The following is a 27,387-nucleotide window of genomic DNA, read 5'->3' as shown; positions in this document are numbered from 1 at the left end:
GCAATCATATTTTTTGAAGCAACATAATAGCCTAATTTTCTATGTATCTCTTGTTCCTATGGGGACAAGAGTGATTTCATACATCTCTTCTTTTTATGGTTAAAATTTCCCTTTGGGATAATAGTGTGGAAATATTGATCATCTTTGCTTTAGAATTCTCTTTTCCTAGATATGGGAGAAGATGTGTATTCTCTTTCTTATCCTACCCACTTCTTGTGAGGAGCATTTTACATACACTAATGTCTTGCTTGCATGAACTCATGTGAGTATGTAGTACATTTTGCTTATGTCTAAATCTCTCCCTAGAAGATTGTGTAAGTCCTTCTCATTGTCCTTATCCTTGGGAGGCAATGATCTTTCCTTATTTTTATCTAAGTATCCACTTTTTCCTAATTCGTGGATGGTGTGAACTTTATTACTTGATGTTATTCCTTGTATGCATTTGTTTTTGTTTGTTCAAGGATTCTCTCTTACAAGAGGTGTAAGTCCTTGACTACAACCTCTTTTGCACTTGGTAAAATACATCCATAATGAATTCACTCTCCCAATTGGGTTAAAAAGAGTGTCATCCTTCATTAAGAATCACTTTCACCTCTTGGAACCAGAGCACAGACTCTTAGAGCGAGATGTCTCCATTTTTCTTTTATGCAAGGTGATTATTCTCGGAACCAGAGCACAGACTCTTAGAGCGAGATGTCACGCTTTTGTACTATACATATACAGGTTGTAGCATACTCGGGCATAGACTCCTATGAGGTGCTTCTAACCTACCTTACACACACATGCACGAGGTTGAGTGGAACTAGTGGCATAAGGCTAGACTTTCTCACTCTCCTCCCTTACATGGATCACCTAGACAGACTCTAGGGGCTAGTTTTCCATGTCCTTTTTCCCATGGATCACCTAGACAAGATCTAGGGGCGAGAAGTCCATGTTTTCTCTCTCACTATTCTTCTCATGGATCACCAATGTGTGTATTCATGCTTTTTTCCTTTCTTTTCTTCTCTTTGCATTTTGTTTCCATTTACATCCTTCATCTTGTGTTAGAGAACTCTCAAATCCTCACACTCTTTGTTGTGTTGGAATTGAGATTTAGTCCTCTTTCTTACCAAATGATTCTCCATTAGTTTTTGATCTCATATCAAATCTTCTTGTGAGCATTTGTCATCAATATTCTTTAACAATTCGAAGTGGTAAACATGATACCCTGTTTCAACTCACTAAAACTAGCAAGCCAAAACAGGGGGGGCATATAGCTACCCTCGAATTTTCATCACCTTCCTTAGTAAGCATTAGGTGATTTTGTGATCTAACATGTGGTTTTGTAGGTTGTGGTTCCTAACTGAGTACCACAGATACCGCTGGGGGCTTCGTTCAACAGACTTATGGATATATCTTTTTTTAAATAATGTTTACTTTTTTGTACTTTAGCTTGCATATGCACGTAGTGTTCATATGACCGCTAAAGTGGGGGCTAAATGTAGCATCATAAATTGTACGCACTTGCTAGGGTGGTACAATTTCACACCTAGTTTAGCACCCGCCTTGGCGCATTTTGCATCTTGCATTGCATTTCCCCTTTAGCACTTAATTAATTAAATTAATTAGGTCTAAGGTTCTATTTTATCATCTCCCATATCATAAAGTTGGGCCCTTTTCATTAAAGTGTGCCCCTTTCATTTTATTCTTCCAATACATCATTTAATCTAAAACCCTAATTAGGTCCTATTTTGAACTTTAAGGCCTGATTTTGGGGGTCAAAACATCTCGAAATCACCTGTAACTTCGGGATTCTCTCTAAAATCATCATATCTGATGGCCCTGAAAATTTGGTGAAAAGTTGTCAAGACCATGGCGCTCGGAGTGCACACGATCTCGGACATTTTTCCTGAAATTTTAGGAGCACGATCCAATCATAAAATAAAGCTTAACCCCAAGAAATTGGCAGGAGATCAATCTCTAGGTCGGCCAAAAGTTGAAATTAAGACCTAGGGTTTCATACATAAGAGCTCTCTTTCTTCATTTGAAGGCATCAAAATTTTGGTTTAGAGGGACCTTCTATGCAGCGAAAGAGCAGATCTTTGAAGACTTCAACAACATTCAACATCCATCCATCAAGCATTCATCAATTTCATTCATCCATTTAGGGCTTTGAAGACATTGAAGAGCAATAGGGGATTACCGACTGAAGATTGGCTTGTACCCCTCCCTTGGGGTTGGGTATGATTTCATGTTGTTTTCATGTCTTTGCATAAGCCTCATTATATCATTTGTATTCATGCTTTAGATCACTTTGCATCTTGATTTGGAGCATTTACATTATCATTTACAAGCAATTAGGGTTTACTTTCTAGGTTGCTCTAGTTTGCTTACTTGCATTTTAGGATCTTGCACACACACAAGGTCTGCACACACATTACTGTTACAATACAACTTGGCTATTCGTGGAGGTGGAAATCACCGAAGCGGGGGTTTGACTAAGGCAAAACCCTATATAGCCACCCACCATACCTTTTCAAATATAAGTGCAGATTTCAGGATTCGGACGACACCGCAAGTTGCTGATCCGGCAGAAGCAGACAAAAACTGAGCTACACACCAAATTTCAGGGCAAAAGACCAGGACAGGGGTGTGGGGCGCTCTAGTCCTGCCAGGACAGGGGTACTGGGCGCCCTGGTCCCTGGGACAGGGGCGCTGGGTGCCCTGGTCCTTCTGTCAGGCAACAAGTTTCAACATTTCTGATAGCTTTTCAGGGTGCAAAACAACAGTTTCAGGAGCAGTTTCAGGAGCAGAATCAGGACAGTGGCGCCTGCGCCCCCGTCCCAAACATTTTCACTCAGATTTTAACTCTGGGTATGCATCTGCATTCTTACCTTGTCCTTGTGTTTACAGCTTTCCATTGTTTAATCTCAATTCTGCAATTAGTTCATACTTACACTTTAGGGTTAATAGTTGAACTTGCATCATTTTATCTTTCAATTACGACAAAGGAATAGAAATCCTAATAGGTAGCCCATGGCTCTCTCTTCCACAAAAAGAAGTAGCCAATTGTGTGATACCTCTAGGCTCTTTTGTATTCCACAAGTGTGTGATTGAAAGTGAGATTAGGGCATGTTAGCCTAGTCTCGCTTTTTCCCCCACACACTACCATTGGTAGAAGCCGCTACCAACCGGTATCGGTACTACCGACCAGTAGTGCCGCTACCAACCGATAGTGCCGCCACCAACCGGTACCAATCCTATTGATCGCTAGTGTTGTTACCGATCGGTAAAAGTCCTACCAATCGCTAGCACTGCTACTGCATAGTGGTGCTGCCGACTGATAGTTCTGATACCTATAGGTAGCAGACACTACCGACCCACGTGGTGAGATAAGCCCATCATAGAAGCGGTAAAGTCCAAAGGTAAAACACAAAATCATATGCTTCCAAAGCATTCTAAAACCAATCAGACACAAAATCGATAACCAAAAGGAACAATTCATTTCCAGATTATTTCACAGGCACACACATACCGTGCCAAATCCAAAAATTCAAGGACAATTTATCAGCAAGGTAAATGATGAAATAAACACACAAGAAGCAATAGCTAGCCAATTCTTGACAATTTAGAAACAAGGATGCACACAACAAATCCAATCTAAAACATTCATTTCCAAAAAGAAGAGGTAAAACAAGAAACTGATTTTCAAGAACAAAAACACACAACAGAAAGAGAAATGAACCATTTCTTTCCTGTAAGCAACCATATGATTTAGGATTCACAAAACTAACAACCATAGACATTCTTTCTTTCAATCCAAACATTCCATAAGAATCTACAGGCAGATTTGTATTTTTAAACACATAGGAAGAAACTGAAATATTAAAAAATCAAATTTCAAAACAAGAAGGGATCCTCCAACCTTGAAGAAATAGCAAGCAAAGAGATGAAGAATTTCCAGTCTTGCAAACCAGGTCGAATTTCCAGCTCCTCCAGGAAGTTTTCCAGAATTTCTATCCAAAAATTCTCCTCTTCTCCTTCTCGTGAATCTCCAGGAATAGATGGAAAAAATATGTTTTAACCTAAACTTTCTAGGTTAAAAGTTTTCCATCCAATCAGATTTAAATATTTAAAAAGTAAAAAACAATTAGATTTACTTTCATCCAAAACAATTCTTTTCCAACAAATTAAAAAGAAAAAGTCAAATGGAAAAGTAAAAAGGAAAGCTTTTATTTATTTCTATTTCCATAAATACTTCCTTTCAACATAATCATTTAACATTTAAATGGCTAGGCAATTATTTATTTCACAAATATATCAATGCCACTTTACACAATGAAATAATCCATTTAACCATTTAATCTAGCAATTCATTAATTAATTAAATCAATAATCACAGAGCATAATAATTAACTAATTACACCAACATAAGATAGCATCATCCATTTAATTAAATAATCATTTAAATAAACGAAAAAACGCAAAACCAAGAATGATCAAATGACGACTCTCAAATGACCAAACCAAGGCACCATGACTCACATAACAACCAGATGGAGAAGACAACCGACCGACAACACACACACGAGTGTAACTGCAGGTCAAACTAGGGTACAACAACTATCTCCTCCACTCCCATTGGATATATAAGGCATGCTCAGACTTGTGAAACTAGGTGGAGTCAATACCCCGTACCTACCCGATGCTAGTACCTACAATGTCCTACACCAAAGAACCACACGTGCATATAGACTAATATATATATACAGGCATGAAACACACACCAATGAAGGAGAATCGTGATGTTCCCTGTCTCACTGAAGTGAGTGAAGGAAAATCACCCCCTCGCATCCCAATACACTTGCAAACACACAACATATAAATAACTCATCGCAATGTAAGGTAAATGTGTTAGTTCATGATAATGATCCATAAAATAACATTAATCATAAGTACTAAGATACTGCATAAAATCATACACCATAAATCCAGATAAAGCACGAAATAACATTGCATAACATCTGAATCAATATACAAAATATTCCATTGAACAGTCACTAAAGTAAATCAAAACATACAAAAAGAGGTTGATCGAGGAGGGGTACTACAACATGTGTCTAATTCATTTTTGACATGTGTCTACATCATTTTGAATCATGGTTATGATTAGTAATATAATGTGTAATGTGTGTGTTTGAAGGCCTATTGATTAGGTCTAGACAATGTAATAAGTTAAGGCTCCAAGGTGTGTCAACTTGTTCAAAAGCCTTGTATGGGCATTTTATATGTAGTTTTGGTGTTTAGGGGTTTGAAATGTGTGGTATGTTCATACTTTACCTTTCGGTGTGAAAGCAAGACCGAATTGTAACAAGTTGCCAAAAGTTGCATTATTGTCTTAAGCAGCTTTTCTTGCAAGATTTTAAAATATGGTTATCCCAAAAGGTTAGTTGGTTGAATGTATGAATTGGAGATGGGTGGAGGAGTTCCTTAGCATAATAAAATCTTGGGGGAATGATGCCAACTGGTTAGAGATGATATTGAATGGAATTCTTGTTTTCAAAAACAAATTGTTATTGCAATTTCCTACATTCTTCTCAAGTTTTCTGTTCTTGAAAAAATTTGTATGAATGATGGTCATGAATTAAAAATTTGAAAAGTTATATCAGAGGTTCACCTTCAAAACAAGGGTTTGGATGCAAACAGTGACACAAATCAACATTTCTCTATGGGATCGGTATGAAACCTTGGGAGATGTTGATTTGACATGTATACTAAATTCTCCTAGTGTTTTTGGAGATAGGAAGTGCCATTTTCCTTTCTTAAGATGATTCCCTAGGCTTGACATCGCTCATGTGGCAAGCCTATGCAACAGAAGAAGTGGGTGGAAACCTTGGACAACAGGTTGGACGATGCTCAAACTTGGCATGAGAAGGACCCTTGGAAATGTGCAGACCCTTGAAAAGTGTTAAACCTTCCATCCATTGTGACTAGTGAAGCTTTTGAGAGCCTAATCCCCAATACTGGCTATAAGAGCCTAAATAGGGTCAGTAGGGTTTGACCATTCGTACTCGAAACCCAGATGCCAAATTGAGAAGTCCTTTATCGTATCCGAATCTGTAATTTATTTTGGGTGTTGTTTAGAGAATTTGGAAATGACTTGGCAAAAAATCAAAGAGGAGGCCTAATTGCTTGTAGCCCTCACTAGGCCTCTTGGGAAGAAAATGTTGTTGGGGACTTGTAGAACTTGATTGAGAGGTCTATAAGAATACAAATGCCTTTTCTAGCATGGGATTCCATCCACACAATTCATATTTCACCATTTGAGTAAAGATCTTATTGCTTGGGGTTTGAGGTTGTTAGGTGTCCTTGGTTGAAGGGTTGAAACCTTAGGAGTAGGAGACTCCTTGTCAGTTGTGAGTCTCCCTCAGTAGAGAGATCCTTGGGAAGGATCTAGGGAAAGCACTTGTAATCTAGGGAAGGTTGCAGTCATTGGTCCACTGGAAGAGACCAAGTGAAGACCCTTTAGTGAGTAAAACCAAGCAAGTGGTATAACAACACTATAACTTCTGCATCACCGTTAATATCCCAACTGGTTTACAGTCACTCACAGAAAATTTCTTTAATACCTCCTTCACATACTTAGAATGTGTGATGAAATACCACTCTTCATTTGCTGAATTTGCAAGCCTATGAATTTTTTTATTTCTCCTACTAGAGACATTTCAAACTCACTTTTCATTTCATTTGCAAAGTCATTGCTCATGTCATCATTTCCTCCAAATATGATATCATCTACAAACACTTCACTAACCAGTATCTTATCTCCTTTAGATTTGAGATATATGTTGCTATCTTCACTGGTTCTCTAAAAACCTATCTTCATCGGGTGTGAATGAAGCCTTTCATACCATGCTCTCGATGCTTGATTTAATCCATATAGTTCTTTGTGAAACTTACATACCATGTCCTTGTTATCAGTTAAAGAATAACCATCTATCTTCTCAATGTATATTTCTTCTTCCAGTATTCCATTCAAAAATGTTGACTTCACAACCATCTAATATACTTTGAATACCTTATGAGTTGCAAAAGCCAATAAAATTCAAAAACCTTCGAATCTAGCCACTGGTGCAAAAGTATCACCATAATCTTCTACTTCTTCTTGTGCATAACCTTTGCAAACCAATCTAGCTTTGTTACGAACTACAACACCATCTTCATTCAGCTTGTTCCTAAAAACTGACTTAGTACCTATCACATTTTTATTTACCGGTCAGGGTACTAGGGTCCATGTGTTATTCTTCTCAATTTCTTCAAGCTCCTCATCCATAGCTTTAACCCAATGATCATCTCCAAATGCTTCCTTAGCAATTCTAGGCTCAATAGTGGAGATCATGCAAGAATTTTCTCTAATTCTTCTTCTTGTTATCGTTTCAACATCCTTATCTCCAATAAGTTGTTCAGGATTGTGATTGAGTCTCACATACCTCAGAATAACATGATCATTATCTTCAAGTTCTTCTTTTGCATTATCATCATCTTCTTCTGAATCTACCTATTCCGGTTGAACTGGTACATCAGTATTTTCTTTCCCGATTTCAAGTTTCACAGGTTCTGGTTGCAAAAACAAAATGCAAGGATCTTCATCCTTTTTCTCCACACTAGTTTTCCTTGAGACTTCGGGATACTCATCCACTCAAACATCAGCACTCTCAATGATTCTCTATGTCCAATTGTTATAAAATTTGTAGGCCTTACTCTTAATGGAATAACCAAGAAATATACCTTCATAACTTTTAGCCTCAAACTTGCTAACATAGTCACCTCTCTTAATAAAACATTTGCTGCCAAATATCTTGAAATAACCAACATTAGGTGATATACCATACCAGTATTCATAAGGGGTCTTTTCCTTACCTCTTTTTACCAAAATATTATTCATTGTGTAGACAATTGTGCTGACAGCTTCTCTCTAGAAAATGTTCGCTACACCTCCTTGCATCAACATCATCCTAGCAGCTTCAACAATTGACCGGTTGTTTCTCTCTGCAATACCATTTTTTTGTGGTGTCCTTGGTGCAGAAAGCTGTTGTTTGATACCATTCTCTTCACAATATCTAGTGAATTCCTCAGAAGTGAATTCTCCACCTTGATCAGTCCTCAGACACTTTATCTTCTTTCCACTCTCCTTTTCAGCTAAGGCCCTGAATGCATTGAACTTACTAAATGCCTTTGTTTTATCTTTCAAGAATGTGACCCACATCATCCTTGAGCAATCATCAGTGAAGATCATGAAATATCTATCACCTTGAATACTTTTAGTCCTTATTGGTCCACATAGGAATGTATGAACCCAATCTTACAGATGCTCTACTAAAAAAGACTTTCTCTTGAAAGTTGAGGATGTCATCTTCCCCAATTGACATTCCTTACATAGAGAATTAACCGATTTGTCCAACTGAGGTAAACCTCTCACTAACTTGGACTTACTCACTATAACAATGTTATCAAAATTTATATGACAAAATCTTGTATGCCAAAGCCAACTATCATCTACTTTAGCAATTAAATAGTTGCTGACTTTAGGATTCAGGTGAAAAAGGTTACCTTTAGTCTATTTGTTGGTCGCAATCATTTCATTTTTGTTCCCATAGATTTTGCACATACCATTTTTAAATTCCAATGGATATCCTCTGTCATTGAGTTGTGCATCACTCAAAAGATTGTGCTTTAGACCTTCAACCTAGTAGACATCATCTCCACTTCTCTTTTAAGAGAAATAGTTCCCTTACCTTTAACCATGTAGGGTGAGTCATTACCAAATCTTACAACTCTGCCATCAAATTCCTTCAAATAAAGAAATTTGCTCTAATCACCGGTCATGTGATGTGAGCAACCACTATCAATGATCCAATCATCAAAATTGTCCATGCGAGAAACTTAAGCTTTATGATCAGATGTCTCCTCTCCAATGACTACAAATACAATGTCTTCATTAGCATCACCATTAGATTCCTCATCAGTGATACCACCATCAACTGCAATAAGACAATCTTTCCTTTTCCCTTTTACTTCTTGAACTTGTCTCGCGTGTGCTCATTATCACCATTAGGATAGTTAGCAGCTATGTGTCCAATCTTGTTGCATGCAAAAAATTTCAAAGGTAATTTACCTCTATACTTACCGGTACCTCTAGGCAATCTCTTGGCCAACAATGCTTCAAGATCAACTAAATTGTCTTCATCATCAATTTCTCTGCTAGATCTAGATTCATGGCAGTGACTAACATCTCTTCTTTTCCTCATAGATGGGTTAGAAATAGAAGCTCTAAATACTGATTCAGATTTATGAATACTACCATCATAACCATTTAATTGAAAAGCTCGCTAAGCTTACCAATGATGGAGTCATGGGCTACCTTAGTTTTGTCAATAGATTTTAGCTCCTAAATGGCTGCAACTCAAATAGAATAGATCAGTAGCAGGGTTCTCAATACCTTACTAATCACTATGGCATCATCCATTTTACCACTAGCACTCTTGATCTCACCAACTATCTCTTTTATCCTTTGACCATACTATTGGATATTCTCACGTTCAGCAATCTGCATGTCATCAGACTTTCCTCTTAGACTCTCTTCCTTAGCAATCTTCACATGTTCATCACCACTATAAATCTCTTCAAATTTCTTCCATACCTCATATGTAGTCTCCAGACCATGGACATCAACATATTCTGCATCAGAGAAAGAATTGATAATAGCCTCTAGTGCTTGATTGTTTTCTTGTTGCTCTTTCTTCTGATCATCAATCATAATCCCACTAGGTGCAACATATTAAGTATTAACATGTTCCGAGTATTGATTTCCAAGACTCTTGATATAAGTTTCCATTCTATCACTCCATATCCTATAGTTCTCTCTATTAAACTTCAAGCCTTCCTTCTTCATTATGTTCTACAAGATCTTTAACTCAAGCTCTTAGGCTTAGACCTTAGAGGACCTAAAATGTTCTGATACCAATTGATGGTATGATGAAAGAAAAGGATCCAATCAACTACTGAGAGCAGGGGGTGGGGGTGAATTAGTAGATAGAAAAACTTATAAACTTTCACCTTTCTCAGAAATAACCTCTCAAGTAAACTTAGAACTATCAATGCAATATCTCAGTGAGAATAAAACTGTCAAGTTAAACCGGTTGACTGTTACAATAGATTAACAGTAAACAAATTGAAACTCATAAGCATCCAAATACTTTTACTTGACATAAGTAAAACTTCATTTCATATTGCTGCCGGTTATCATGACTTATCAAAGTGAAATAAGTAGTTAAGAAATTCAACCATAGAAACATAACTACAAAAACATTCACCACTTGACATAATATTTTTGACGTGGAAACCCAAATGGAAAAAACCATAGTGAGATGAGACTAGCAAGATAACTATCTGAACTAATCTGAAGTTCGCCCTGTTAGGAGCCAAGCCTGTTAAAGCTTTTACAAAAAGTCATGTTAAGAACAGATCCTATTAGGGACCACCCGGTTAAGGGACTAACTATAATGCCTTGTTAGAAGCAATACCCTGTGAGGAGTAACCTTTGTAAAGGATTTAGAATCCAAACTAATGGATCCCCTTGTTAGAGGATTTGAATAACACCAAGCTTGTTAGAGATTACCCGGTTAGAGGATTTAACTACTGTAATTGTTAGAAAACAACAAGAGTTTGCTGATCTGTTTGAATAGCACTTCACTTGCTTGTTCAAATCCTTTTCATGCTCCTATCTGCCTTTACTCAAACTATAGATACATCATCTGGTTCGACAATCACACACTCAATTCAACTTTTCCAATGCTTAAATTAAAAAAACTCATCAACCTTATAAAAAAATCAAATAGGTCGGTAACACAATGAAAACCTAATTCTCTCATAGAGATTACAAACAAGTCATTTCAGGTATGACTGTTGGATTACATAAAAATCTCTACACATCATTCAAGAAAGCCTAGACTTCTCCTTGATCACCGCTTCATCGAACTTAGTAACTCATCATATGCTTTGTATTACATGAAATATACTTGCTCATTCCCTAGACAAAAACATTAACTCAACGTGCCAAAAACTCTTTGAAACTCTCCTCATACAATATGCACACGTGTCATAATCATTACCACTCATTATCAGATCATAAAACAATATAACCAATTCACCAAACTTAATCAGTTAGGGTTTATCAAAACAATAGGTAGGCTTTACCAGTTCAACTCTCCAATACCTAGCAATACTAGTTCACTCCATAAACTTACCTACCGGTTACAGTTTCGTTCACTAGCTCTTCCTACCGGTTACAAAACATCATTACAACAATATCATTATCAGCCCATTCCACCACCCCTCGATAATCCCATCCCAATTTGTGAATTAGGACTCTTTAATGAAATGTACTTCGATCTTACAATTTATCATGTCCATTGGTTTCTACCTCTAACTTATTAATAAAAGAGCGCACTCCACCTTCTTGTCTCTAAAAAAATCTATATTTCATCTCTTTCAAAATCTCCCATATAGTTAAAGGGGGAATTACCACCCAAATACAACCATATAAAAAATTATTGTTTAATCAAGGCAAAGACTTAAACAGACCTAGAATATCATTGGGAAGGGCTATAGTCCGACCTAATTTAGTGCATAGGCACCTCCAACGTTTCTGAGAAAAGGGATAGCTTAACAAGATATGATTAATTGTTTCTTCATCCTATTCACATAGAACACACCTTGAGGGACCTTCAACACCAAAATTCCTAAATCTCTCAGCCATGAGAATTCTACCTTGCATAGATGACCATGAGAAAATACTCGCTTTGAGAACATATAATTTATTCTAGCATAGTTTAGTGGGAATGTCTAATTAAGGGAAGTTTTGTTTCTTAACAATAGTGTTGTTTTAATCTTTAGAGCTATAATGGCCAGTCTTGTCTCCCACCCAAACAATTTTGTCTTGACCATTATGACATGTTAAAATTTTGCCCTTCAAAATGTCCATTAGTTGTTTAACATCTCCATCCAACAAAAGATGCTCATAAGGTTTCCACTTCCACCCCAATGTGGGATCTCCATCAACAAACTCCACATAATCTCTAACATTGGGCCCCCAAACTTGCTCCAAACTATTTCTCATTCTCTCCACATTCATTAGAGAAGTAATGCATGGATAGCCCACCCAAGAATCCTCCCAAAATTATGCACTTCTACCATCAACAATAAACCAAGATAATTTCTCAGTAATGATATCCCTACATATCAACATAAAGTTCCATACTGTGGACCCCTTATATGGATTAGCATTCCTGAAAATGCAACTAATAATATCATCCTCCAGATATTTGCCTTTCATAATTTGAACCCATTTGAGATGAGGATCCTTATATATCTTTCACACTAATTTTGCTCCTATTTCTTTGTTCTGCCATAACTAATTTCCCAATCCTACACCCATAATCTCTTTTGGTTTGCATATCTTATCCTAGACTATCATTTCTATATTCTTCTTCTCTATTAATCCTTGTCAAAATAAATTTCTCATTCTTTGAAGTAGTTTGGAATGAGCTCATGTCGAGAGAGAGAGAGAGAGGAAAGACATTAGATAGATAGGCATTATTGAGAGGACAACTTTGAGTATTGTTACTCTACTTGTCGAGGATAGCCATTTCTCTTTCCATGAATTCATATTTCTATCCATCTTCTCCCCCATAGGTTCCCACACTTTAATGGACTTAATTCCTTTATCAAGGGGAAGGTCTGACTATGTACATGGTAATTTTCCTGGTCTAAACCCCAAAATAATCAAAATGTCTCTTTCCTCTCTTGGTTTAATGAAGAAGAAAAATATTTTTGACTTCTCTTGACTAATTAGCTGACCCAAGGCTTTCGAGTAAAGACTAATAATCCTCTTAAACCACCTAGCTTCCAACTTATTCCCATCTCTGAAAAGCATAGTATCATCTGCGAACTATTTATGAGAGCTAGTTGGCTACACATTTGCAACCCTAATACCTCTGATAAGCCCCACCTCTTGAGCCTTCGTAATAGATATGCCTAGAACCTCTTCCATAATGATAAAAATAAATGGGGAGATAGGATCTTCTTGCCTTAGGCCTCTAGAAGACTCAAAGAAACCCTCTAGGGAACCATTTACCAGGATTGGAAATCTAGGACTCAAGATGCAATTAAATATCAAGTTAAGGGGTTTGAGGTTGCGTGTTCCATCTTGTTTATTTCAGACTGCATTTACTGCGAGATTTTTGTGTTTATTATGGCTCTGACCAACTTTATCCCAGCAATTGATGTTGGTGTTGGAGTTACTGCTACGGACCCTCATGGCACCACCGAGCAAACTCGCAAGTTTGTGCCGAAAGTGTTTCATGAGGTATGTCCTCGCCTGATGTTATACTTCCAGTTCAAGATTTTGACAATGCTTGTGGCTGGCTTGAAAAATGTACTTTGATAAGATATTTTGTGGGTAGGATCCCTCCTAAAAGCATGCTTCATGATTGGGTCGCCAAAGCCTGGTCTCCTCATGGAGTTAGGCTTGATGGTGTCCAAAGTCTCATGAAAGGCTTTTTTCTATTTCGCTTTTCAAACCCTTCCCATCTAGAGGCTATTCTCTCCCATGGACCGTGGACTATTAGGTCATCCATTTCGGTCTTCCAGCATTGGTCTAATGATTTTTTTGTCTCTGATGACAAAAAATTGCAAGTTCCAGTCTGGGTTGAGTTCCCTAGTTTTCCTTTGCCTTGTTGGCCTTTCATGCAAACCATTTCTCAGTCTATTGGCAAAGTTGCCTACCTTGAGCCAGACTTTTTTTTAATGCTCGCCCTCAAAAGAGGGTATGTGTAGACGTCTATATTTCGTGCAACCTAAAAGAAACTGTTGATATTCAAGTGGGCAACAACACCTTCACCTAAGAGGTGCTTTATTTGAACCTTCCCAACACTTGTTATCGATGCCAGTAGATGGATCACAAGATCAAGGATTGTCCCTTGGCAACTCTGAAATTGAAACCCCTTGTTAAGGAGTCTGCCTCTCATCTAGTGGAGGGAGCCAAGAAGGATGAATGGACCTGTGTGGTTCATAAAGGAAAAACCCCTGTGGTTTCGGCCCAAAAGACTCCCGTCGGTTCCAATTCTCAACTAACGACGGATCCTCCTGTAGAGTCTTCGTCCTCCTAGACGGTTCTCACTTTGGTTTCAAACCCTAATCAATAGGGGAATGCTTCTACTAAGGGTGTTGCTCGCCCTCCTTGGGTGCGCACTCCTCAGGCTATGTCTGCGATTTCTGCTCCACACTCTCTATGCCATTCTCGCAGCCCTTCAGGGCCTGCTGAGATTGTAGATGGTGGTTCAGAAAAATGATGCATCATCTCCAGTGGGGATCTTGATTTTTTGAGAAATAGCTTCTCCTCTCTTGGGGATGAGGAAGATATTCTAGTTTTGTCATGAATTACATCTCATGGAATGTTTGAGGTCTCACAAACCTCGCCAAAAAATATTATGTTCAAAATGTTCGTCAACATATTGTAGGCCTGGATGTTCTTTGCCTCGAGGAAGTTAAAATTGTAGGTTTCATGCTAAATACTACATGTTGTGTTATTTGGCTAGATATCCTTGTTTTTTCTTCCCAACATGAAGTTGATCGAGGGGGAGTTGTCACTCTCCTTTCACCTCGGTGGTGCACTGCAGTTATTTCTCATGGGGTTGATCCCATGCAGCGCGTCATCTGGGTTTTTTCCTTCAATTGACAATGATTTCGTTGGGATCATTAATGTTTATGCTCCCAATGATTCGGTTGAAAGATCTTACCTCTGGCAATGGATCACGGATAATATTCCACCTGCCACTTGGGTCATGTGTTGGGATTTCAATATGGTTGAGGTGACTTCCGATAAGGATGGTTTTTTGCCTTTCCGTTGGATAGCTGAAGAGCGGGAAGCCTGGTACTATATGTGTAATAAATTGGGTTTTTTCGACCCCAAAACCAACCGTCACCATCCTAATGGGGTCTAACACACTTGGTCGAATTTCAGAGCTGGCTCTAACAGAATTCTTAAAAGGCTTGATCATGCTATGATATCTGCGCAACTTTTTTTCTCTTTTTTTGAAGAACATGATCTTCCTGTCACTACTCTTGTTGATGTGACATTGTCATACCACTTCCCCATACAGTTTAGCATTGAATGGCAGACAGCTAGGCAGCATCCTTCCAAAATGCAATTCTACCTCAACACATCTCTTCTACACCACCAGTCCATGATGGCCCACATTCAATGAGTGTGCAATCTTGAGCCAAGGCCCCGTCATCACACTGGTTGGATTGTGTGGTGTCAAGACACCATTTCCCACTCCGCGAGGTTTCTGTGCATTTATGGTAGGCAACTTGCGATCTGCCACATGCAATCATATGATGTGACCACCAAAGCTCTATGTGCTCACATAGAAGCTTTGGCTTTGAATCTCTTTGATTCTACCTTGCAACTCCATTTAGCCCAACTCCACCATCAAAAGCAAGTTGCAGATAGTCACTTTGCCAAAGGAGATCAAATCAAAGCTAGATTGCACTGGCTTAAAGTAGGCGATAGGGCTTCTAAGGAGTTTTTCCTGGCTCTACATGCTCGTCATACCTCTGTTGGGATTAAGAAAATTAGAGAGGGATGGGCTCTTCTCACCGAGTTGCCTGACATATTGCAAGCCTTTGTCTGTCATTATGAGAAGGTGTTCACAACGCAAGGAGATTCTCCAGCTAGAACCCAAGCCTTACAAGATTGCTTAGCTGTTGTTCCCAAATGGCTCTCTGATTCACAATAGGCCTTTTGTGATATCTTACTGACCATTGATGATCTCAAAGAAGCCGCTTTTTCTATGGAAGATGACAAAGCCCTGGGCTGTGATGGCTTCCCCTATGAATTCTACAAAGCTCTTTGGCCTTGTGTTGGTCCTGACCTTCATAAAGTCTATCTGGAAGCTTTTTATTCCCGCTCCTTGGGAAAAATGACTAATCAAGGAAACATCAAGTTTATCCCCAAGGCTGGGGACCCAGAGGACATTTGCAATTAACGGCCTATCACCTTGCTTAATGTCTCTTATAAGATTATTCCCAAAGCTTTGGCCCTTAAGATTCAACATCTTCTTCTGCTTATTATCTGCCCATAACAGACTGGATTTATTAAATCCAGGTTTATTCTAGACAATATTATTGTTGTTTGGGAAGGAATGGATTGGGCTAGACACTCTCAACAGCGGCCAATCTTTCTTAAGATTGATTTTGCTAAAGTGTATGATTGCATTGAGTGGCCTTTTATCTTGGCTATGCTCAAAGCCCTCATCTTTGGTCACCGGTTCATCCAATTTGTTCAGATGTTACTCGGAGATGCCTCGGCTTGCATCACCATTAATGGCTGACAGTCTGAGGCTTTTGGCCTTTTCAAATCCATTCGCCAAGTGTACCCTCTGGTTCCTGCTTTATATGTTCTTGCTGGGAAAGGGTTTGGCTACTTACTTGCTAATGCTATCACTGTTGGGCATGTCCGTGGTATCTCCCTGCCTAAGTCACCTTCCCAACTTGTCAATGACCACTTTGTAGATGATTCCTTTCTCACTCTCATTGAGGATGAGGATTTTGTGCAGCTCTCTCTTCAGTGTCTTAATACTTTTTGCTTGGCTTCTAGTTCAGCCATTCAGTGGCACAAGACACAATGTTACAGACAGTCCTTTCTTCCTACTCTGCCATGTATCCTTCAGTATGACTAGAAATGGCTCCAACATGGAAAATATTTCTCTTTCTAGGCATTCCTTTTGCCTTCCAAGGTTCACCTTCGGATCTCTGGCAGGCGGTCTTAGCCAGAATCGAGAAAAAGCTTGCCTACTAGATGACCAAGCCTCTCTCTTTGGATAGTAAATTCCATGTCTATTCCAAAGTGTTGGCCGCCACCCATGTTTACTATTCTTCATGTTGGGCTCCTTCAAAGGCCTCTTACATGAAGTTGGAAAGACTTCTGCAGGCCTTTCTTTGGGCCTCTGGGTCTGGCCATCATGGTTTTTAGAGGGTTGCTTGGGATTATTGTTGTCTCCCCAAGGAGTGTGGAGGACTCGGCCTTATTTCTACCCAGAACAAAGGGTTGGCCTTATGTACTAAATGGGTTATCAGAGCCTTATTTGGTGACAAGGCCTGGAAAATTCTTCTTTGGCATTGCATTTCTTCAAGCTTTCCTTCCAAAAGGCCAGCCTGGAAAGGGATTGGCTTGCAAACCTTTCTCACCATGAAAGACCCTATTTAGATACAGGGTACTTTTGTGGTCAAAAGTATCTGGCATGCTTGGGAAGCTATCAAGCCTTGGCTGTGATGGGTTGCCGATGGTTTTCGAGATGACTTATCCATGAATCAGCACAACCTTTGGTGGTCCGCTCTTTTTCAGGTGCAAGGATTACCTTTGACCAAGATTCAGGGTTTTAGTGCTCCGTGCTTTCACATGTGCGACATTCATACACCTAAGGATCTTTTTCCCAGATCTACTATGAGCCTTCAGTCTTGGGAAGACCTCCAAGTCCAGTTTCGTCTGTCTCGGCCAGATCGATAGACTTATGACCTTCTGGTCTCGGCCCTTCCCTAAAATTTACTTCATAAGCTCGGTATTTGGTCTTTTAGACCTTGGTGGAAAGACTGGAAGTGGTATCCTTGAATCCTTTACCAACTACAAACCCAAAATGGGTTATCTCTGGTTGGTTCCTCACTTGCCTATGGTTCATACTCTCAATCAGCGGTGGCAATTGTAGTCTTCCCAGACTGCCTGGAGATTCAGGTTTTTGGTTGTCTGGTCTGTCGTCATCGAACCTAAGATTTCACACTTTGCTTGGTGTGTTCTCTTTCAAGGTCTTCCTTTGGGTTCCAGGCTCAACCATTTGGGAGTGCCTAATCCTCGATGCCCTTTTTGTGGTCACCCAAAAACTTTTATGCACATCTTTTGGTTCTATAGAAGAGCTCAATAGTCATTTTCTTGGCACATGGCTCTTCTAGGTGATTCACCTAGAATCCCCTTTAAGTTCTCCCAGATATGGCATGCATTCAGAATGGAGATTCTATTCACTCTTTTGAAGGATAGAAATGATGTTATTTTTGCTCACAACTGCTTGGATATTAATGTTTCACTTTATGCTAAAGCTTGCATTTGTAACAATGTATTAATGTAGATTCAGGTACAAGCTAACAAGGTGGCCCACCTTTAGGAGCTCCTTCAACACTGGGGAATTGCCCCTTGTGCAATTTCCCGAGTACCATCAGACTCTGTCTTTGCCGACCGTACGCCCCGTGGCCACCGTCACGGTCGCATCTCAACCAACCACTCTCAGACCCCGCAATCCTAGCCTCCCAACCGCCCCTCGGATGGGAAAGATGATGCTTGGCGTCTCCATTCGGCTTCCCCTCTGCGGCATGGCTCTGGCTCGGGGTGACCCTCTGATGCCCCTGTGGCCTTTGTTCCTACTGCTACTGATTATGGGTGGCCCTCTGCCACCACCTCCAAGTTTCCTTGTCTGGCTTTGGCGATCTCGCCTCCTAGGTAGGAGGAAGGATAAATTGAAAGAGATCCTAAAGATGGGTGGTCTATGCCAGATCCGACCCCTGGCCCCGCTAATCTATGGGGCAAAAAAGATGAACCTGATCCTCCACCCTCAGCTGCCTCTGCTTTGGATGCTTGAGGAAGTTTTTTGATGAATAGTTTGTTATTTTTTTGTTTCTGGCCATTGGTCGAGTGACTCTCGTGGGGTGATCTCATATCCCCCAACCTTTTTTGTGAATATGTACTTTAATATTTCTAATTAATAGAGAAAGCGTATTCATAAAAAAATATCAAGTTAATCCACTGCTTACAAAATCCAAAGGCTTCCAAGCATTTAATCAGAAATCTCCAATTCACTTTATCAAAATATTTCTTTATATCAAGCTTTATTAGCATGCTTGGTTGTTTATTATTATGAATGGAATGAAGAGCTTCTTGAGCTATGATCACTACATCAAGAATCAATCTTCCTTACACAAAAAATGTTTTTTCTTTAGCTATAGTTGTTGGGAGGATATATTTTAGTATATTGGCCAAGGCCTTAGTCAATATTTAGTACAAGGTATTGCTTAAGGATATTGGTCTAAATTCATCTAGACACATAACATTTTCTTTGTTTGGAATTAACACAACAAAGGTGTTGTTTGTCTCTAGATTACAAACCTTCATGCTACTCTAGTAGCTTCTACAACCTCCACCAACTCCTCCCTAAAAATATTCTAGCATTTTTGAAAGAATCCTGCTTGGAAATCATCTAGATTAGGGGCTTTATCTAGATGCAACTTCCTATGAGTAATTTCAATCTCAGCCACTGAGAATTTTTCTGTTAGCATATTATTCTAGTCCTACAAGACCAATTTAGGAATATCACCCAATAATATTGACTAAGCTATCAATTCTAAACCTTCCCAATTATTCAGAATCTTTTTGAAGAAGGATACTTCCTCTCTAGCTATACTCCCTGGGTCTTCAATGAGATTTTCATCATATCCTCTCAATCTGAAAATCGTATCAATGCTCCTCCTCATCTTAGTGCTATTATGAAAAAACTTTGAAATTTAATCTCCTTCTACTAGCCATATCTCCCTAGATTTTTGCCTTCAATAGATTTCCTCCCTTTCCAATACCTCCTCATAATCTCGTAAAATCTCCTTCTCTTTAAGAAATCTCTCTTGATCCATGCCTACACTAGGTACTTTTGAATTCAATGCTCGCAAAGCTTCCTCAATGCTAATCTTCATTTCAATTTAAATATTCTCAAAGTGTTCCCTATTCCATTTTAGGATGTTTTATTTGATTTATTTTAATTTAGAAACAAAGCAAAAGAGCATTGAACCCTCAAATTGTTCCTCATTCCACCAAGTATCGATTAGCTCAAAAAACTATTTGTCCCTCATCCACATCTTTTCAATTTGAAAGGGTGATTCAAGGGACTTTTATCTCCTACCAAAGTTAATTCCATCGAATGATGATCTGATCCTGAATAGGATAAAATCGAATAATTTATCTCCCAGGGGAAGGATGTCATATTACCTTTAAAGAAAAACCTATCTAACCTCTCTGCTATATAGTTAAAACCCATTCTTCTATTATGTTGGGTAAAGGTGTCATTCTTTGAGGCCACTTCCAGTAAATTATTTCTAAAGATCCATTCCTTAAAATCTTTTTGAGGTTGCAGTTCCTTCTAAATCTACCCTCTCTTCTCTAATAGATGTATGATAGCATTTAAATCTTCCTCAATTATAAAATGTGTTGAAGGAAGTTGATTCAAAAATCCATTTAAATTTGACCACAACTCCTTTTTCTTGTTGGTGGCAATAGGTACCTATACATTAATTAATATGAATCTCAGATTGCAAACCACAATTGTAATCACCCCCCATCCAGTGCTTACTTTCTACAATGGGTTCAAAAGAAACCCCAGTCGAATTCCAAAGGATAGCTAACCCACCTAAAGCTCCCTCTACTTGAACATCTGCTACTCCCCACAACCCTATTCTTTTTTGAAAACCAATCATTTCCTCTCTGATCAATTTTATTTCCTATAACAAAATTGCCTCTACTTTAGCCAATGATATTCTACTTTTGACCAAATGTTTTTTCTTAGGAGCATTTAAGCCCCTAACATTCCATGAAAGGAGCCTCATATCTCCTTGGGAAGGAACTTCCTCTTCCTTGCATTTATTTAACTAGTTATTTTAGTTTGATCCACAACAAATCCATCCATCAGTCTATGCCCCACCAAATATTTCTTGCCTCTCCTCTTGTTTATGGGTTTCCCATAGTCTAGTTTGTCCTTATTGGGGAAACATTGGTAAATGACTAATAGTTATTCCCGTTTAACCCCATCCTCAGATTCTTGATTGATTTCTTTCACATAAAGCATTTCTTGATATGCCTCCTCATCTACTTCTAGCTCCAATATTTTTTGAATCAACAATTATTTTTTGTTTTAGTTGATCTTCATTTTCTTATGTTTGCATCTTAAGATATGCCTAAAAGTCATAAACTAGTTCCATTTTTGGAGAAATATTGTTTCATTTTCCGCCATTCAAACCCTTATCTCCCCCTATTTGCTTATCTCCTTTAGTTAAACAAGAATCCTTTAAAGCCTCGCTATGTTCTACATCTTTATAGTGAGTATCTTCTTTAGAAGACCTAATATATGATATCTGTGTATTAGGACTTTTGATCTATCTCTCTATTGGTTTGATCAATGATGTAATTGTTAATCGATATCCTGATTAAGAGCCTCAACCTCAATCCTCAGCTAGGAAAGCTCCTCTTTGTTAAAATAATCAAATTCTAATTGCTTCTCATTCTGCTTTCCCCCTCTAATCAATTTAGATACTAAAGACCTTGCATCTAAAGATAGTATTAACATATGATGCTACTACCTTGACTCCACTTGCTCCATCTTTAGTTCAATCACTTGGAAACACAAATGTAGGCTTACTAATGTACTCACCACTCAAAGGAGATTTACCTTTTGTATCTGCCACTTGATCCCCAACCTCTTTAGGAATTGAAAAAGTTGTCACTCCTACATCCACACATTCTCTACTCTTCTCCTCTGCCAAATCTCTAATTCTTGAACACACTGTTATCATTTGTTCCCTTAGGAGGCATTTACCTAGTTGTTGATCCCTTAAAACTTGCACTTTATGGTGCCATCTTCCCAAATCTAAAAGAATCTCTTGTTCACTATAGACTCCCAGATCTATATCTATCTCAACATAAATTTTTTCCACATCCCCTTTTTTTCTCATTAAGGAAATCCTCTTCCACGTCGAAAAAGGAACCTAATGCATCTCCTATACTCAACAGGAATTCCTCATTCCAAAATTCAACTAGTACATCAATAATAAAATCTTGGGAGTTAGAAATGGAAATAGATGTATTATTTTTTTATCTTATAAACAGATGTAGTAGGCCATAGGTATACATAATTTTAAACCTCAACCACAAATTCTTTTGACAAAGACTTATTACAAACGTTCTAAACCTCAATTATTAATTTATAAACTCATGTTGTCATTTCATTATGAATAATATTATTAAAATCGATCAATATACAACATATTTTCCACAATTTGTTAGGATTGTATACACAACCTTATGGATTGATTGTGCAACCAATAAGATTAATTACACAAATTCAAATCGAATAAAATAATTTATCATATGAAATAATATGCCTCTTATAATAATATGTATATCTACTATAATACCCTAGGATAAAATAATTGATATACTTCCAAAAAAATATTTAAATTTAAAATATTTCAAGTTAATTTAGTGACAAACAAATAATACTTGGGCCATTGTAAATATATTTTATCAAAATTTGAGATTATAATGTTAAAAGAATGTAATTAGCTAATATTGTCTCCTAAAGGTCAAGATACAAGTCAAAATATTGTGTAGTTTTCAAAAATAAAAAATTTAAAGATCTTGAAGCTAGTAATTTGAATTTGTATTTGCATGGTAGACTTAAAAAATTGATACTTTAATTATCATTTAATTATCATCTATTTGTATATGTTCTACAATTTTTTTGTAATCTGTTTTATTGTTTTATAGTTTTTATTTAAATATATTTTCTATTTGAAATTTGTATTTGCATGGTAGACTTAAAAAATTAATACTATAATTATCATCTATTTGTATATGTTCTACAATTTTTTTTTTAGATCTGTTTAATTGTTTTATAATTCTTATTTAAATACATTTTCTAAGAAATATATGTTGGGTTTTTTTTTGTAGTGGGTATTGAGGAAGCCAAAACTCTTGTCACTAAACTTCTAGATATGGAAAGTAAATCTGTTAAGGTGGTGGTTATTTATGCACAAGGTGGGATAGGGAAGACAACTTTAGCTACCGCAGTTTCAGTAATCTAGACTTAAAAAATTACAAATATTCTAGACTTGATATGGAACAGAATTGTTCAGATGCTGATCTTAAGTTGCTGCAACAACAAATTTTAGAAGACCTTTATGACCGTAAAATTCAGTTGAGGAGTTTGAATGAAGGTCGGGAACAATTGTCCAAGGATTTTAAAGAGCACTCCTTTAAACCCGTCTTCATTTTTGTTGACAACGCACTCAAGCAAAGTGACCTAGAAAAGCTTTTGCCTATAAATGACCTAGCATCCCTTCCGGCACAAAGCAGGATTCTTATAACCACCAGAAATCTAAATGAGACTCGTATAATTTTACAGGAAGGAATTGAGCGATGTCATTATCTAGTAGCTTCTCTTCCACAAGAAGAGGCATGGAAACTCTTGTGTGAGTTGGCTTTAGGCAGTGCCCAAGCAAGTTTTGACCCAATTGTAGATATTAATGGCCTCCTCCAAATATGCCAGGGAATTCCACTAGTACTAAAAATGGCAGGAGCAAGATTACGTGAGCATGCTCAAAGCATGCCAACTTGTAGAGATGTAGTTGAAAGTCTTAAGTCAGAGCTACTACAAGGAGAGCAGGATGACTTAAGTGAGCATATGGTGGATTTTGTATATAACCGCTTGAAAGCCTCCTGTAAAGAGGCATTTCTTGATATTGTGTTCTTCTTTTGTAATTGGAAGCGGCAGAGAGTGGCATGTAGTGTTGGAGTGACAGAGTTTGAAGAGCTTGAAAGGGCTGCACTTGTAAATATAGTGAAAGACAGGGTGCATGTTCATGATATAGTGAAAGCACGAGGGAGAATGTTGTCACCAGATGGGGAGAGAATTATTGATCTACAATCTCTCACGGAAGTTCTCAAAGATGTAGAGGTATGTTTTCTATCTCTCAGATTTATAGATTTTGTCTCTCTACATATAGATGACTTAACAACCAAATTTTGCATATATCATCACAAAATCAATTTTAGGAAAGATTTGAAAGATCAATTAGTGCTCTATATTTGAATGTTTTATGGAGCTACAAGCATTTTTGCAGAGGATAAAGAATACAAAGGGGTTTGCTCTTCAGTTGGAATCATTTGAGCTAGAAGCAAAACATCTCAACTTGATGAAGAAATGTTTAAGGGTTTTGATCTTGACAAAATCTACAAGAATAGTAAATGGAGAATGTAAAGGATCCTTCGAAAATCTACGGCTGCTCAGCCTCAACAACTATAATAATTACTCACGGATGGATAGCAATAAACATCTGAGGTTATCAGTATTCATTTTGAAATACGACAAAGACTCCAACTTTCCTGAGGCAAAATCTATAATCTCTGTCTAATTTTTAATTTTATGTTTTGAGCAAAATTCTTTAAATTTTATACTTTTTTTTGGCACATTGCTAATTCGAAACAATGAAATTGTTTTGCAGTTCATCGATACCATCCCATCTTCATTGAGATATATGTATATAAAAGATGCTACGCTGGTTAATCTTACCACCACCCTTTCCCAAATTCAATATTTGCAATCTCTCACATTGCGGGGCTGTAGAGGGTTTAGTAGCTTGCCTGAAACCATTGACAACCTACTTGTTTTGGAAAAGTTGAGTTCAAAGTTTTGTGATAGTTTGGTGAGCCTTCCATATAATTTTGGAAAAATATCTAGTTTGAAAAAGGTGAGTTTAAGATCTTGTTCCAGCTTGGTGACCCTTCCAGACAGTATGGGCAATTTATCTTCTTTGAATAACTTGGATTTAAGGTCTTGTTCCAGCTTGGTGAACCTTCCAGACAATATGGGAAATTTATCTTATTTGAGTAACTTGTATTTAAGGTCTTGTTCCAGCTTGATGAGCCTTCCAGACAGCGTGGGCAATTTATCGTCTTTGAATAACTTACATTTAAGTTCTTGTTCTAGCTTGGTGAGCCTTCCAGACAGTGTGGGCAATTTATGTTCTTTGAATGACTTGGATTTAACCTCTTGTTCCAGCTTGGTGAGCCTTCCAGACAGTGTGGGCAATTTATGTTATTTGAATAACTTGTATTTAAGCTCTTGTTCAAGCTTGGTGAGCCTTCCAAATAGTGTGGGCAATTTATCTTCTTTGAATAACTTGTATTTAAGATTTTGTTCTAGCTTGGTGAGCCTCCCAAATAGTGTGGGCAATTTATCTTCATTGAATAACTTGTATTTAAGCTCTTGTTCCAGCTTGGTGAGCCTTCCAGACAGTGTGGGCAATTTATCTTCTTTGAATAATTTGTATTTAAGGTCATGTTCCAGTTTGGTGAGCCTTCCAGACAGTGTTGGCAATTTAGTTTCTTTGAATAACTTGTATTTAAGGTCTTGTTCCAACTTGGTGAGCCTTCCAGACAGTGTGGGAAATTTATCTTCTTTGGATAACTTGGATTTAAGGTCTTGTTCCAGCTTGGTGAGCCTTCCAGACAATGTGGGCGATTTATCTTGTTTGAGTAACTTGGACTTAAGGTCTTGTTCCAACTTGGTGAGCCTTCCAGACAGTGTGGGCAATTTATCTTATTTGAGTAACTTGTATTTAAGGTCTTGTTCCAGCTTGGTGACCCTTCCAGACAGTGTGGGCAATTTATCTTTTTTGAATAACTTGGATTTAAGCTCTTGTTCCAGCTTGGTGAGCCTTCCAAACAGCGTAGGCAATTTATCTTCTTTGAATAGATTGGACTTAAGGTCTTGTTCTAGCTTGGTGGGGCTTCCAGACAGTATGGGCAATTTATCTTCTTTGAATAACTTGAATTTAAGATCTTGTTCCAGCTTGGTGAGTCTTCCAGACAGTGTGGGCAATTTATCTTCTTTGAATAACTTGGACTTAAGGTCTTGTTACAACTTGGTGAGCCTTCCAGACACTGTGGGCAATTTATATAGATTGGTAAAACTATATTTAATCAGATGCACACAGCTATCTTTGCTGCCAGAAAGTTTCAGAAACCTCGCATCTCTGGAGCGCTTGGTGTTGCAAGATTGTGAGAAACTCTCGAATCTGCCTCAAAATTTTGGTCAGCTGAAGTGTCTAAAATATGTGAGCGTTCATGGATGCAGTGTATTACAGAGCTTCTCTAGTGATTTTGAATGTTTGAGTTCACTAATTGCTGTCAAGGCTTCGGAATGTTCTCAACTGCAGGAAAATACAATGGACAAGTTAGCCAAGATGAATGGATTGATGATTGTGGATATAGATGGAAGCCCTATCTTGAAAAAGCGGTGGGAACAAGTGAAGGAGCAATACTCTTTAGCAGTAGTGGAGTGCGGAAGAAAGGTAATCATTGTTACAAATTTTCTTGTGCTTAACTACGAATTTTATTTCATTGTCTATAATTGCTCAACCTTGTTCTTAATTGAGGGTCTTCATTGCATTGCAGGAATTCGAGACTGAAATGTACCCACACGCGGATGTAATGTATAGAGAATTTTTTCACAGTGAGTCAAAACTCATGCATGTTGATGAGAATGGGCATCTCGTGGAGTCGTCCCGTATGACAGGTGGGGAAAAGCTGTGGTTCTTGTTAAAGGAGAGAGATGTGAGATCAGCACCATCAAATAGCAGATGTTGGGAAACAGTGAAGAAGAAATGGATGGAGTTGGTGGCTTTGGAGGGGGCTCAAATGATTTATGTGGATATGGGAGGGTCATGGGAGGAAAGAGAAAGACGTGTTCAGCAAGCTCTCCCCCATTTACCCAGCAAAACTCATGCGTGGATTGCTCCTGACAATAGGGCAAGGCTATCTTTTGCCTATTCTGTGCATCATTATTACAACAAACATGTCCAAGAGGGGGACGAGGAGGCCGACTTAGGGATAGTGAATTGCATTGTGAGCACATCAGCGTGTGTGGATCACCTCAAATTCAAATTTCCCGACCTTAATACACTACCTTCTCTAGAAACTGAGTACGAAGACTTTTCTGCCCAATTACTCACCCCTATTTTTGACGCCACCATTAATGGTGTAGCAAAATCCAATACAACACATCTCATTTTGAAGCTATTGAAAATAGACTAGTGTCAAATTATTCATCTCCCTTCTTTACAAAGTCTGATCTTGTATGAGAAAAACAATAATCTCCCCTTTTTCTATTTAAAAAAAAAACAATTTGGAATAAGAAGAGAATTACAAACTTGAACAAGGCTGATCAGAAAATCAGCACAAGAAACAATTGTTCAAATGCAACTACAAAACACTATACAGTTGATTTATCCATAAATCAGTGAAATAACCAACTGTACATGTGCAGGTAAATAAATCTATACCGCTAGCAACAACAATAACAACAGTATAGCTGATCATTTAAAAAAAAGCCACAGCTGCTTAGCAAATCAACAACCTATATAATGTCGTAGCTTATTAATTCACATTTCTTGTTCAAAATGATTTTATATATAATATGAGTT

At 37.9% G+C, this 27,387-nt stretch overlaps 1 protein-coding gene across 1 annotated transcript in view; it reads left to right on the top strand.

Moving 5' to 3' along the window:
• LOC131063697 (disease resistance protein RPV1-like) overlaps positions 1–26,998 on the top strand; it is a 75,463-nt gene extending 48,465 nt beyond the window's left edge. The window contains exons 2-4 of the mRNA XM_059211842.1: positions 22,853–23,858; positions 24,025–26,256; positions 26,360–26,998. Of these exons, the coding sequence (XP_059067825.1) occupies positions 24,439–26,256; positions 26,360–26,998 (2,457 nt within the window). The 5' untranslated portion in view covers positions 22,853–23,858; positions 24,025–24,438. The remainder of the gene's footprint in view (positions 1–22,852; positions 23,859–24,024; positions 26,257–26,359) is intronic.
• The last annotated feature ends 389 nt before the right edge of the window (positions 26,999–27,387 follow it).

Source organism: Cryptomeria japonica, chromosome 9, assembly GCF_030272615.1.
Source record: "Cryptomeria japonica chromosome 9, Sugi_1.0, whole genome shotgun sequence".
NCBI lineage: Eukaryota > Viridiplantae > Streptophyta > Pinopsida > Cupressales > Cupressaceae > Cryptomeria > Cryptomeria japonica.
The sequence above is the reverse complement of the archived record's forward strand: the minus strand, read 5'-3'. Positions and strand labels throughout refer to the sequence as shown.